Source organism: Daucus carota, chromosome 7, assembly GCF_001625215.2.
Source record: "Daucus carota subsp. sativus chromosome 7, DH1 v3.0, whole genome shotgun sequence".
Lineage (NCBI taxonomy): Eukaryota > Viridiplantae > Streptophyta > Magnoliopsida > Apiales > Apiaceae > Daucus > Daucus carota.
The window spans coordinates 34913018-34927814 of record NC_030387.2 but is presented as its reverse complement, the minus strand read 5'-3'; the positions used below and the strand labels follow the sequence as shown (position 1 = coordinate 34927814).

The window sequence follows — 14797 nt, the reverse complement described above, 5'->3', positions numbered from 1 at the left end:
ACGAAATCAACCCAATCATGACTAAACAAAGACATAACAAACACTCCAAAAGGAGAGACACAACCACACACTCCAAGAGGAGAGACACACAAACACCCAAAAAATTGGGTTTTATTGAAAAGAAATTAACGAGAGTAAAAATAGATAATAAAGAGGTTGGGAGAAGGTTGGGGCTTCCCACCGGAGAGAACCGGTGGAAGCCCCTCGATTTACTCGAAAAAGGACAAACCCTTAGGACGAGCATTTAGTTCGATTAGTAAAATATAACAAAATATTTTGATTTGATGATTAAACCGAAAATATTGGTTATTTATTCAGTATTAGTACTCCTTTTGTTTTTTAATATATGACGTTTGATTTTTGGCACACACTTTTAAGTAATTTGACTCGGTAGTTAAAAGTATTATTTTTAAATTATTTTTTTCTGAATAAAAATATGTAATCAAAATATTAATTCACAAAAAAATTATTTAAAAATAATAATTTTTACCATCCGTTCAATCCACCTAAAGTTACGTGCCCAAGTCAAAAGTGACATATAAGAAAAATAGAAAAACTATTTTCTATTAATTTGATAGTTTCAATTATTTATCAAAATAATCGAACAAACCAAACTTACCGAATATAAATTTCAGGTTATCCCCACCCCCCTTTACGAGCTACCAACCCACCCACCCCGGGGGAATTATTCAGTTGAAAAGCCCACAATGTTTCTGGGCTTATCCAGCCCAACTCTGCAGTAATATGTAACGATAAAACGTAGAATTCCACTAAGAACAGTGGGAATACAAGAAAGGGAGGAAGAATAGAACAGTTCTACAAACAAGAACCGAGAGATTTGTATCAAAACGAGCTATTAACCAAAAAACCCAACTAACTTGTCATTTTTTTGCCAAAAAACCTTTAAACTTTTTTTCACCAATAACCCCAATAAACTTTTCTAAATCTTTGAAAAGCATTTAACTAGAGTTACTTATAGCTGATGTGTACTAACCATGATCATCACATATTATGTGGCAAATTGATTACAATTAATCAAAAAAATAACTGAAAAATATATCAGCACCACTAAAATCAGATTTAAGATGGTTCATCAGCCGCTCATTAAGACACTGAAGTACCATGCTCTCATTCAAACAATTAACAGACTGAGAATTGCTCTGTCGTCATAGTTATTCTGACTGAAGGCTCGGGCCAGGCATTTCATCTACCTCATTTCTACGTGGTTGATTTTCTGTGTAGAAAATATGTATCTTATGATGTATATTAACGTGTGAAATTTTTACTTAGCTACTCGAGCATAAACAATTAACCAAGTTTCAGGTGCAGCCTTGCAGCACATCAAGTAGTAGAATGGGAACCCTGAATTCAGTAAGACATATTTTAACCACTTAGCACAACAATACACCAAATACAAACAAATATTCAACCATATACTCTGTCCAATCAATAGTCCCGAGCAACTCCAAACAAACCCACACCCGACCCGACCCGAAATTTTAATGGGTCAGAATACCCAACCCGAACTCGACCCGCACTACCCGCGGGTAACCCGAACCCGACCCGAAATATACTATTTATTAGTAAATATATTTTTTAAATAATAAATAAATATAATTTTAATTCAAATAAATTAATTTATATTAAATTAAATAATTTTTATTAAATTTAAGTAATAAATATTAAAAAAATAATATAAATATATTTATTTTATATAAATATATATAATATTTATATTATATATTAATTTTCGGGTAATTTCGGGTAACCCGAATTCAACCCGAAAATGACCCCTTTTTTTCGGGTTGATTTGGGTCAACCCGAATTCGACCCGAACCCGAAAAACTCCAACCCGAATTCGTATTTTACAGGTCGAATTCGTGTCAGGTTGTTGGGTCGGGTCCAATATTGCCACCCCTAAGTGTAACACCCCAACCAAACCTGTGAACTCAGGAAAACATGAAAAGTTGTTCCATCTCCTTAATTTTGTATTGAACGACGTCTGAAATAACACTCCATCTGTTAATATTTTCACACACCCTCTGATTATGTGAAAACGATAACCCCGTTAATTTATTTCGAACATCAACCTCAGCCTTTACAATAATTTGCCAATATCACACATCTTCACTTGTTTTTATTTTATTGTTTAAATCTAAACTAACAAATATCATATTATAAATTATTCATATTAATGACTAGGCGCTATGTGGCACACACGTGTATTAAAAGATACAAATCAGTGAAAGATACATAAGTCAGATTGGTAGATTTAACCATGGTTTATTTTGTATTTACTTTTATATTTTTAATAAGTTTATTGGAGTTGTTGAAGAAAACAGAAGTTCAAAGGTTTTTTGGCAAAAATTTGACAAGTTGATTGGGTTTTTTGGTTAATAACTCTATCAAAACACAAGGTACTTTCTACCTATCAGCTTATGAACTTTATAGTTGATTCTAGATTCTATTCCAACGGACTCCCAACAACTAATCACTATTCCCGCTCTTGACATAATATCGCACTACTCATTACTCAACGTCCACAACACATCCCAAGTCCAAACACACCTCGTCTTTTCTCTTCCATCTCGTGTTTTTTCCCGGGCATGTCTCGACTTCTATATAAAATATGATTTTATAATTTATTTTTAAAGTTTTTTTGAAAAAGTTTAATGATAAATTTTTATTCAGAAAAAAAAAAGTTATAAATACTTTGAAAAACATGAAATTGCCTGCCAATTTCCTTGCGTATACATCCTATATTTTAATTTTCTTTCCGATAAGAATATCTCTTCTTGTAAAAGAAAATGGTAAAATTGGACGCATTATATATGGTGAAACAACGGCGACAATGTTATGGATAAGATAATTAGTGCAGAGTTCGAGATGTTGAGCAGGGGCCCACCCAACAGTAGTACGTGTAGCTTCAAGAGGCTTCGAGGCAAACGTGCAGGCAGCATATTATGCCACGTATGAGTTCTCTTGAAGTTTCTCAGTCCCTGTAGTCTGTACACCACCTTTTTTCTCTTTATAAGAGAAAACTAAATAGAACCTCTTGTCGATCTCCAAAAATTCATATCCAATCTTATCATCTAAAAAAAAATACTTATCTGAATTCGTTTCTGCAACACTGTAACTGCCGTTCTCAGTTTCATCAATGGCTTTCAGATCTCCGGTGAGTTTGCAAAGCTTTTACGTTCGTTTAAATATTGATCGACCGATCAAAATTTTTAATATTTCGATTAGTATTTGGCTATTGTATGGTGCAGGATATATATGATTTACTGGTTTATTGTGTGATGAAACAGAGTAATTTGAAATCAGTTATGGGTCGTCTTAGGATGGGAGGAAGCCCAAGCTCTACATTTGCCACATCCACCACGCCCAAACGCAGCCCACAGACTTTATCTGCTCATCAGTCCGCCAATAATCCAAGAACAGTAAAGTATGTACCCACATATGCATTAGTCTATATACTATCGTCTTTAAGAATTGAATGTTTGACTTTATTTTAATCATATAAAAAAAATTAGTGGATGTTAAATTTGTGAATGCCTGATCGTAATAATCCTAAATAAATGTGATAAAGGGGAAATTTTTATTTTTGAGATACTCAAAAAAGAAAAGTGATTCATGTAAAATGGTACTCCCTCCATCCCATTTTAAGTGTCATGTTTGACTTTTGAATGATCAAATTGATCAAATTTTGACCGAGATTTACACATATAATATAAATTTTAAAAACAAAAAAAATTATGTCATTACAAAATACATACAATACACTATAAAATGTAATTTTTAGTTTTCTAAAATAATAACTAATTTGTGCTTTATGCTTGGTCAAAAATTAGTCAATTTGACTGTTGAAAGTCAAAGCAGGACATTTAAAATAGGATGGAGGGAGTATAATGGTACGGAGGGAGGGAGTATATTTTTTGACGATTTAACACAGACGTCTCCTACTACCATATATATAAGGGTTTGTCTAGTGTATGCTCATAGCGGAATTTTATATGTTTGAGAAATTTTGATTGGTGTGATAGTTGTATATACGGGGGTCCATCATTATTAAGATATAGGAGCAAATAAAAATAGGTCAAATTTATAAAATTTCGCGTTTAGCATGTGCCCATGCGCACACACTAGGAAAACCGTATTTATAATAACCCTCTTTGGGTCGTGTGAAACGAGACAGAATAAATATGTTTTCGAACTTTTGTAGCAAAGTAAATGTTGCATTATTATTTGATAATGGCGTAATGAGCAGGAGGAGCAAGGGAGAGTGGGTCCCCGTGTACGTGGCAGTAGGGTTGATACTGGTGGCAGCTGGTTTTGGTGCGCATACGGTGACACAGCAAATAGGCCGGGCTCCAGGCGTGTATGTGAAGAAATCCAGAAGAGAATCATTGCCTGAGGTCGATGATCCGGATCAGCAGCTGGAGTTAGCTGATCGCTTCGTGAACAAATCTTTTTTCAGGAAAATTGCTCATGTTCAAGACTATGATCTTCCTCACCACAACATGCCCGATCCTATCCGTGACGACGTCTACGCAAAGTATGCGTAACCCTCTATTCTCGAATAATTAAATTAGATGGGGGCAATGCAAGTAGAATTTGAATTGTTTTTAATTTGTTTGATTTGTAAATGCTGCAGGAGGCCAAGAGCCGAGACACTGAAATCGGTTGGAATTGATCCAAAGGCTCACTAATCTCTAGTGTTTAAGCCAACAGCAATCTGCCCTGAGTCGATAGTCCGTATAGCAAATAGAGCACAAAAATGTGGTGTTGTACTCTGCTCAGCTGCTAGCTCTCTCCTTGAGTGGTATAGAAGCATGGATGATGAATCCATTTGTTTTTGGTACTAACTTGAGATTTAATAAATAGGAAGAAGAGCTTTGTATTTGTATATTGTTGTAGTGCCTTGCAGGGTTTGATTGTGCCTTTAGCGTTTTTATCATTCGATATAGAAGTCGAGCAGTGTATTTGTTCTCCAAACGCTTTTTTTAGTTGTTCTCTTTAAGCGCTGGTATGTTAACGTTCCCTGCTAAGCAAAATGTTGTTTCATTTACGTTGAGCACAATTTTCAAATTTTCAATTGGGCCTGTTGCACAGACCAATATACAATCAAAATCAATTTATTGTAATCGATAACAATTCCAATTTTTTTCAAGAAAAAGTTGATTTAGACTATATTTGATTATTACAAATTACAAAAATAATTCTTCTAGTCGCATATAATATTTTCTCAAATTATTTCAATATAGAGTAAAATTGTAAATTTTTAGATAAAACATATTATTTTAATAAATTCCCTAGCATTTACTATCAAGTACAAATATATGATGTTGCATTTTAGTATTTCCTATTTCTTTCTTTCTTTTCACAAGCAACATATCCTATTTGTGAAAAAAATCATTATAACACTGTCAGAGTTTATGAAGAAATTAGATATTCACTTAACAAAGGAACACGATGGTGTAATGGTTTATTAGTCAGAGTCAAATGTAACCGGAACTCATTAAATCGGTCCCATTTAATTTTATAAATTTACTATTTCATATGTATTTTGATATTTTAATAAAAATAGTCTCAAAACCAAATTATAATTTTAGAAAAGTATTAAAATAGATGTTACGCCTACGTGTACACCGCGAAGAAGTATCACTCCGTCTCATTCTCTTCATTCAATACAAATTTATCTCTATATTTATTGTGATTTTTTCTGAAACTCAACTATATTCTCCCTTATCATAGTAATTAATGATAAATGAGATAAAATTATATCTAACCAACTATTTTCTTAATATATGTGTTTTTTGCAGAAAAAGATCTATAAATTGAGACGGATGAAGTATTTAACAAAAATATTTACTGAGTGCTACTCGGAAAATGGTTAACATGTCATACAAGGAGGTATATTAATTTTTGCATATTACCGGAGAAAAACCATTTTTGTTTTAAAATTCACGATTGACTTTTATCGATAGAAAAAAGTAAATAAAATATTTGGATCAGTCAAAGTTAAATAGGCCATATCGAAACAGTCTTCCCCAACAAAGGATCTCACCAAAATTACACACGCGCCACGGAGATTTCTGTACGTGGAAGCATTTGATTGGCCCTTGTCACGTGGCAAGCGATATAATTGGTGGAAACAACGGAAGGATACGTATATATTTTAATCATTTATTAATTATACATACATACATGCATAAATAACAAATCAAACTGATACTCCTGATTATCAGACCTCACTCACCCTCTCTCTAGAGCTCTACTCTCTCTCTAGATCAATTTATAAATTTATAGGAGGTTTATTCATTATTGAATAAATCGAATCGCACATGGAAGAAGCTAAACGGAGGATCATCCCCTTTGTTTTCTTGCTAATAATCTCCTCATTTGCCTTTCAGCTATTCGCTTCTACTGATCCGGTATGTTTCGTAATATCGATAAATTTATAATTTCGATTATTTTGGAATTTATTCGTTTAGTTGTATGTGTGTGGATCTGAACTATTTTTATGAAATTGTTGTTATTGTAGATATTTTATGAGTCGTTTGATGAAGATTTTTCGGGACGGTGGATCGCTTCGGAGAAAGATGAATATCAAGGTAATATATGGAGCTGATTTTGTAATTTTTTTGAATTTTTAAAATGATTGTTATTAGCTGATTTGTTCTGGATAATTATGTAGATTAGTAAAGTTGATTGATGGTATATATGAATATATTCAATTGAATTATAACTATTACATTGAGATTTCTGATGAGATGTTGATAGATTAATGCAATGATCTTTGGGTTGGACCGGCCTCATTGTACTTGACTGCTTGTTACTTGCTATGGGGAAACTGAAGGTGTTTCGTGAATTTTGCGATTTAGTGACAATTTAAGCTGAACAGTTCTGAATTGTGGTGATTGGACATTACACAATTCCAAATAGAATTGAAAATTTCCAATCATTTACATTGTCGTGGAGTAGTTTCATGAAACTATTGTGCTTAGCATTTATTTTGTGTTTTGACTCGATCTCGCATATCTGTAAAGCTTCTATATTATGGTGAATTTTGAAATGCCTGATGAATTTGGTTAAATTGGCGACATTATGTTTGGGTCTATGTAAAGATTGTGAGTACCGGAAAACTTTGCTCTCTTTTACATTCTTTAGGTTTTTTCTTTTCCTCTTTATGGAAATAGATAATAGATAATAGATGAATAGTTATCACATTCTGCACATTAATTTACTGGGAATGGTAGTATCTAGACAGGGCAACCCAAGATAACACTTGCTAAGAAATTTGTACTTGCTATATGTTAACCCATTTCTGAGTGATGTTTCTTAAGGATCTTAATCTAACATGTTTTAATGTGTGCTAGGCCCTCATTATGAAAATGCTGACTCAGTTAAGCTAAATTTTTTATCTACTTCTACTTCTAGTACTGCCTAAAAAAAACTTTTCATGTTGAGCTGATTGCTGATTTATTTATGTGATAATTCAGTAGCTCTAAAGTTTTTCTGGAACTCATGTTCTCTTTTGGTTATTTAGGTGTATGGAAACACTCCAAAAGTGAGGGACATGATGATTACGGACTTCTTGTCAGCGAGAAGGCAAGGAAATATGCAATTGTCAAGGAGCTTGATGAACCTGTGAAACTCAATGACGGAACTATTGTTCTCCAGTTTGAAACACGTCTGCAGAATGGCCTAGAGTGTGGTGGTGCATATCTGAAGTTTCTTCGACCTCAGGAGGCCGGTTGGGTACCCAAAGGATTTGACAATGAATCTCCTTACTCTATTATGTTTGGCCCTGACAAATGTGGAGTTACAAACAAGGTCCATTTCATTTTGAAGCATAAAAACCCCAAGACTGGAGAGTTTGTTGAGCATCATGTTAAGTTCCCACCATCCGTGCCGTCCGACAAATTAACCCATGTGTACACTGCAATTTTGAAGCCTGACAATGAATTACGAATCTTGGTTGATGGGGAAGAGAAGAAGAAGGTCAATTTCTTGTCTTCAGAAGATTTTGATCCAGCCCTAATCCCAGCAAAGACAATTCCTGATCCAGATGACAAGAAACCTACAGACTGGGACGAGAGAGCGAAAATTCCCGACCCTGAGGCAACAAAGCCAGATGATTGGGATGAAGATGCACCTTTGGAGATTGAAGATGCTGAAGCTGTCAAACCTGAAGGATGGCTAGATGACGAGCCTGAAGAAATTGAAGACCCAGAGGCATCGAAACCTGAGGACTGGGATGATGAAGAAGATGGTGAATGGGAGGCTCCCAAGATTGAAAACCCCAAGTGTGAGGATGCACCTGGATGTGGGGAGTGGAAGAGACCAATGAAGAGAAATCCAGCTTACAAGGGAAAATGGCACGCACCTCTTATAGACAACCCCAACTATAAGGGTATATGGAAGCCTCAGCAAATTTCAAACCCTGCATACTTTGAGCTCGATAAACCAGCTTTTGAGCCTATTGCTGCTATTGGCATTGAAATTTGGACAATGCAAGATGGTATATTGTTTGATAATATATTGATAGCAAGTGACGAAAAGGTTGCAGAATCATACAGACAGACCACATGGAAGCCAAAGTTTGATGTAGAGAAAGCGAAACAGAAGGCCGAGGAGGAAACAAGCAGTCTTTCAGATAGTCTGAAAGGTTTTCAGGTAATTAATCTATTTGGGGTTTTGCTTTTCTTTTTTCCTTTAGGTGTAGTTTCTCGTGGCTTATTCATTATATATTCACTATATAATGTATTACATTGCAGAAGGTGGTATTTGACCAACTCTACAAGATTGCAGACATTCCTTTCTTGCAGAATCACAAATTTAAGATTTTGGTAAGGGCCCGTGCAAATCTTATTTTTTACCACTGTTCACCTTTTTGAAAATACCTGAAATTGTCTGTCTACTAACATATTGCTACTAAACTTTGTCTTGCAGGATCTCATTGAAAAAGCAGAAAAGCAACCAAACATTACAATTGGTGTACTTGTATCCATCGTCGTAGTTATTTTCACTGCTCTGATTAAACTTCTATTCGGCGGAAAGAAACCTGTGAGTTTATAAATTTTCTATGATAGCTTAGTGCTCCTATTTAATTTGGAGATTTCTCACTGTCAGGCAACTTGTACATGATTACAGGCAACGCCGAAGGTCAGAGTGGAACCTAAGAAGGAAGAAGTAACCGAGGCCTCAAACAATGGGGGAGATAGTAGCGAGGAGAAAGAACGGAACGAGGACACAACAGCAGCACCTCGTAGGAGGACCAGGCGTGATGATTAGAATGGATGAGAATCTGATGCCCTTTTGAAGTGGTCATTAGTTTGGCTTTTGTTAGACTCGTCTAGGTTTTGATAGTATTGCCAGTACTAATTTTTGCCTTGATTATGGATATGCAGTGAGTTTTTACCTGTCAAGTGTGTATGACAATGTAAATGAGATTTTATCTAAGAGGATCCGATTAGCAGTCGGTTCCATCTCTTTAACTATGCTGCCTTTGAACCATAATTCAAAAAGAGAACTTCGTGGTATGGATGAGCTCGACGGTATCTTATTGTACTAGCTCTGCATGGAATAACGATTGTTGTAAAATTTCGTGCAAAAAGTTGCTTGTTGCTGGCTAACAGGGGTTTATATGGCTTTGATTGCGAGAGACCATGGCCGTGGCTGACTAATAATAGACTATGCTCAAGTTCGGACACAGATATATAGTGCAGAGAAGAGACTTTGCTTTTGAAGCTTTGCTTACACCTTTTATCAAGAGATTAATTGGGAAGAATCTCAAAGTAATCATTTTAGAGATTTCCCTGATATATTAATGAGCAAGGATATATATTCTAAACTTTTTTCCCGAATGATGCGATAAATGACTGATTATTTGAGTGATTTTTTACATGAAAAATGCGAGGTACTCGAAGAAAAAATGCGGAGGTACTCGAAAAAAAAATCCCAATTTTCTCTTTCAAATGTTATGTAAAAAAATCTCAATTTTCTCTTTCAAATGTTATGTCGAGGTCTGATCGCCAATAATAATGAGATCACGTGACATACCTCGGTACATTCTCATTATTATTAATATTAGTTTATGGTCGTGTCATGATATTTTTTAAAAAATCATATTTATTTTAATAATTTGTATGATGTAAGTTTATTTTTTATAAATCATATTAATATTAATATAAGTAGAAAAATTAACTATGAATTTTACAATAAGAATATTCTAAAAGTGGTTATGAATTATATAATAAGAATTATATCCTATTTTTCAGAAAAAAAAAATTATATCTTATATAAAAATCTCATTTTATAAAATAAATAGAAATTATATTCCAATTACAGAACCTACTTATATTTCATTTAGAATATCGAAAGTATAAAAAGTAATTTATATATAATTATTTTAATTATATTATAATGAACAATCAAATTATCTTTCTTATGTTTATTATATATAAAAATATTAATGAGTGAAATTTATCAAAATTAACAACTAAAATTGGACTCAAAAATTTATTTTCGAGAGAATTTCTGAGAATAATTTTGAGTACCATTTTTCATTAATACTGAGACACAATATTGAAACAGAAAACCAAGCCCATATATAAAGGCACACGCTTCACATAAAGGGCCAACAAGATCGGGATAAATCCAGCAGAAATGTAAAAAGGGAGAAGTTATAAGCCCAAACAACAAAACAGCATAGTGGGCTTATTATTCTTGAAATGAGAAAAACAGGCCCAAAAGTACATTATAGTAGTGACCCGAAGAAAACACTGTGCGTCTGCATCATAGATTCAAAGTAAAGGCTTGTAGAATGTGGAAGAGAGCAGGGATGAAAGCTATTTTACAGCCATGGCGCATCTTAGCATCCCGTCCGGCGTCGACAAAGTCAACGGCGAATGTTTCGTCGGCAGTCAACTCCATGATTCTCCAGTCACTCAAAGAACACTATTTCGAAGTCTCCAAAATGACTCCTCCCCCTGTATTACTCTGCCCCCTCTAGTCTATATATACTTTTTGTGTGTATATTGGCTTCATATTAGGATACTGAATTTTATGTTATTTTTTACATGATTTTTTTGGTGTTTTTTAAAATGTTCAGGGTTTAAGTGGGGTTTATGTAGGTTGTATTTTCAATTAGTTTAAGTTAGACACTATGGTCTCGTTTGTTTCGCAATTTTATAGCTAGTTAGGTAATTTAGAGCTCCGGGGAACTAAGTTCCAGTTGAATCATTGATGATTCTCAGGTAGATAATGTGTCGGCATAACTTAACTTAAAGAGTAAAGTATAAATTGGTGGCCGAACTTTATCCATTTTTTCATTTTGGTGGCCTGAATTTCGAATTTGTAATAGGGTGGCCATATATTGTTTTAATTCATTAAAAAGGCGGCTCATGGCCAATTTTTCTAGAATAAAAAATTCGTTTTTTCCCTCAGGAACTTAGCCATTTCTTTGAAACATAAAAATAATGGCTAGCCACCCATTTGTAAATTTGAAAGTCTGTCCACTAAACTGTAAAAATGGATAAAGTTCAACCACCAATTTGCATTTTACTCCAACTTAAATGAAAATACATTCTTTGAACAAATCATAGTTATAAACCGTTGAACCCAACGGCCAACACATTAACTTTTTTTGATTCCAAATAACTATGATTTTGTACTGCGTTTATAATTTTGTCTAGCGGACATTCTGCTGTTTTGCATATTGCCTAGTTTCAGAGTGAAAATGTGAGAAATCAGAAAACTGATGCTAACTTTTCTAGGTATGTTTTTATTCAGAGTATATGGCATCACCTTTTTTATTGGTTGAAGATGACTCATTATCGGAGACCCCATTTCTAGCTTACTTGTGCCACCAATCTAATATACCTGAATTTTCTTGGCCGGTAAAGAGATCAAACTATATATGGGAATCAAACATGTTTTAGTATTTCAGTGTTGCAGTCTATTGATACTTTCTTCTGAAACAACTGAAGACCGAAAAGAATTGGTTGTGCCAAATTTATTAATATAAGGTTTGGAAGATTTGGCGTTCATTTACAAATTGGTGTGCTTTAGCTCTAGTTTGAAGTTTGAACAAGTCAATTACAGAATGGAAAAGGCACAAAATCATAAATGTCTGCTGATTAAGGAGTAAAGGGTATTTCATTTTACTCTTACTTTCATTCATCCCACTATAACACAAATTATAGAGATTCTTTCTGACCCTGGTCTTTGATTTTCTGCTATCTTGCATATTGCTAAGTTTCAGAGCAACAAAGTGAGAGCTAACTTTGTCTAGTCTAGTTTCTCTGGTGCTCAGATTGTGTGGAATCACCTTTTATTTATTTGTTAAAGATGACTATTTATTGGATTCAGGATCCCATTGCATATTTGACCATTGCTAGCTCAGTCGTGTTTCCCATCTTTTATACCTGAATTTTCTTGGCCGGTAAAGGGATTAAACTATATTCAAGAATAAGTGTGTCGTAGTATTGCAGTCGATTGATACTTTCTTCTGATATGTAATTTACTTGGGCTATGCGCTCTTGTCAATTTCTAGTTCGACCAATCTTTTTTGACAATGCTTTTATATGATACTGAGTAGAATTTCCACAGTTTATATTTAGTTTTTATCTTTGTTTGTGCACAGAAAGTAAACCCTCCGACACCATTTAAGCTTGTAAAAGGGTCTCTTCAAAGTTCTGGTCCTGTTTTGACCAGGAGTTTTGGGAACGAGGAAATCAGTATATCCGTAATGCGGTTGAGAAACATTATTGCTGCTTTTGAAGATGATGGAGATGATGTAACAAGCCAGTTATTTCTCCATGTTGATGTGTCTAAGCCAGGTCAGAGTCATTCTTTGCTTTTCCTTTGTGGATTGTATCCAGATGCAATAGGAATTCAATCAATTTCAACAAGGGCCAAGAGCGAGGATTCAGGCTTTGCCATGGTCCCAACCAAATACAATGGGCCCACCTTCCAGGATCTTGATGATAAGATGAAGAATGCAATTCATGGTTACCTTGAAGAGCGAGGCATCAATGAAAGCCTCTTTTCATTTCTCCAAGCTTGGCTTTATGTAAAGGATCACCGGCAACTCATGGAATGGTTCAAATCAGTAGGCACTTTCATTACCGAAAAGAAGGAAGCTTAGATCGGTTATAACTATGTTTGATATGTGGAATGAATTTGTAAGTACCCTGTATAAATAGGATTATTCCGGCAAAATTATTCTATCTTATGTAAGGCTGGTCTGTAAGGGTGATTTTACGTGTTTGGTCATCATTTTGCAGGGCTATGGGATGTTTTTTCACCTGTAATGTCAAAGAACCTAGTCTCGGTTGCATGATAGTTTAGTACATCCTAAAACACACTGGAAACACAAACCAGCCACCCAAAGTATCTTAAGATCTTCACTTTAATACTCTGGCACAAAAAGAGGGATATTTAGTGCCGAATGATCTCAACTAGAATGTTTTGCTTAATTGGCTACAGTATTGTTATTGTTGATGGAAAAATATTGGTATCAACTATTTTAAGATTATTGGCTGGAAATAAGATTTAGTGCGGAAGTTGTTGGTTTCTAATAGTAACAGTATATTTGATGGCTAAAAGATCAAATAAGTTTAAGTTGATGAATAACTTTAAGTTCACAAGTGGAGTGGAGTATATAATACTGATCATACTTGACCATCTTCTCTGCCTCTCTGTGCGGCCTCTCATATTTATATTATACATACACTTTTTCAGATACTGATAATGACTTCAATAGGGTATTTCAGATACTGATAAATGACTTCAATCGGGTATTCGGTTATTTGGAATATCCGGAAATTTTTGTTGCCATCTTTAATCGTTTGTGCACAAGGAAGAAATAAAATAATAAATAACTTCGGTTTTACATCCTTTATGAATTGCCACAAAAACTAGCCCAAGAGATAACTATTTTAACGCGCCCGCCACTCTCTAGACCTTCTCTGGATGGCTGTTAGGTTTGTCTATTTGTTATTTAGTCAACTCAATGATATTGGTCCAACAAAAGAAGTAAATTCCTTTGGTTATACTTGGCAAAAAAAAAAAAAAAAAATCTTTGGTTTCCTGACTAGTCTGCATTTACTTCTTCTGTTTATTGTTAGATTTTAGGCTAGTTAATTTATCCGATCAATCAAGCTCCCTGTGATCGAAGTTATATACTCCATGTTTATGATACTCTCAAGGTTTTGATGATCACACTGCCAGCAAGCTAATAGCATAAAACTGGTGCTTGTTAGCGAGCTATCAAAGTTATATATGAATGTGCTAACAGCTTGATGAGTTTCAGTATTATGATCACTGTCAGCAAGCTTACAGGTTAACATTCAGGCTTATCAGCGAGCTTACAGCGTGAACAGAATAACAAATGGATAAGGATTGAAGTCAAAAAGCAAGGAGATTTATTAGGAATCGATTTGTAAGGACTTTAATATTTATATATGACTTATATAAATATTAGAGCTCAGTTTTAAATTAGAATTTCAAACAAAAACGATTTCCTAACTTATAGGAGTTTTTATCTCATACTTGATCTTATCTAAACTACTCCTATTTGATTTCAAATTATCGTTTTATATACAAACGTTTACTGAGTTGTTTCAAACGACTTTATGCTAGTACTCAGTAAAGATAACATTATTCAAACGTTCATTATTCAAGCAAATTAAACGTGAGGTTGTTGAACCAAGAACGTTGGATAGTTTGTTGAGTTATGACCGTTTGGGATAATGATATATAAACTTGAGTGTGGTTTCTATTTTGAGTA

The 14797-nt window shown here is 34.3% G+C and overlaps 3 protein-coding genes across 3 annotated transcripts; all 3 read left to right on the top strand.

Moving 5' to 3' along the window:
* The first annotated feature begins 3036 nt into the window (after positions 1-3036).
* On the top strand, positions 3037-5074 carry LOC108194309 (uncharacterized). Its single transcript, XM_017361259.2, has 4 exons — positions 3037-3175; positions 3309-3445; positions 4268-4555; positions 4655-5074. The coding sequence occupies exons 1-4, from the start codon at positions 3158-3160 to the stop codon at positions 4707-4709; spliced, it is 498 nt and encodes a 165-aa protein (XP_017216748.1). The 5' UTR covers positions 3037-3157; the 3' UTR covers positions 4710-5074.
* Positions 5075-6199: 1125 nt separating this feature from the next.
* LOC108196469 (calnexin homolog) lies at positions 6200-9545 on the top strand. Its single transcript, XM_017363769.2, has 6 exons — positions 6200-6434; positions 6545-6614; positions 7550-8679; positions 8781-8852; positions 8956-9069; positions 9157-9545. The coding sequence occupies exons 1-6, from the start codon at positions 6345-6347 to the stop codon at positions 9295-9297; spliced, it is 1617 nt and encodes a 538-aa protein (XP_017219258.1). The 5' UTR covers positions 6200-6344; the 3' UTR covers positions 9298-9545.
* Positions 9546-10769: 1224 nt separating this feature from the next.
* On the top strand, positions 10770-13319 carry LOC108194110 (uncharacterized protein At2g39790, mitochondrial). Its single transcript, XM_017361009.2, has 2 exons — positions 10770-10996; positions 12650-13319. The coding sequence occupies exons 1-2, from the start codon at positions 10829-10831 to the stop codon at positions 13151-13153; spliced, it is 672 nt and encodes a 223-aa protein (XP_017216498.1). The 5' UTR covers positions 10770-10828; the 3' UTR covers positions 13154-13319.
* The last annotated feature ends 1478 nt before the right edge of the window (positions 13320-14797 follow it).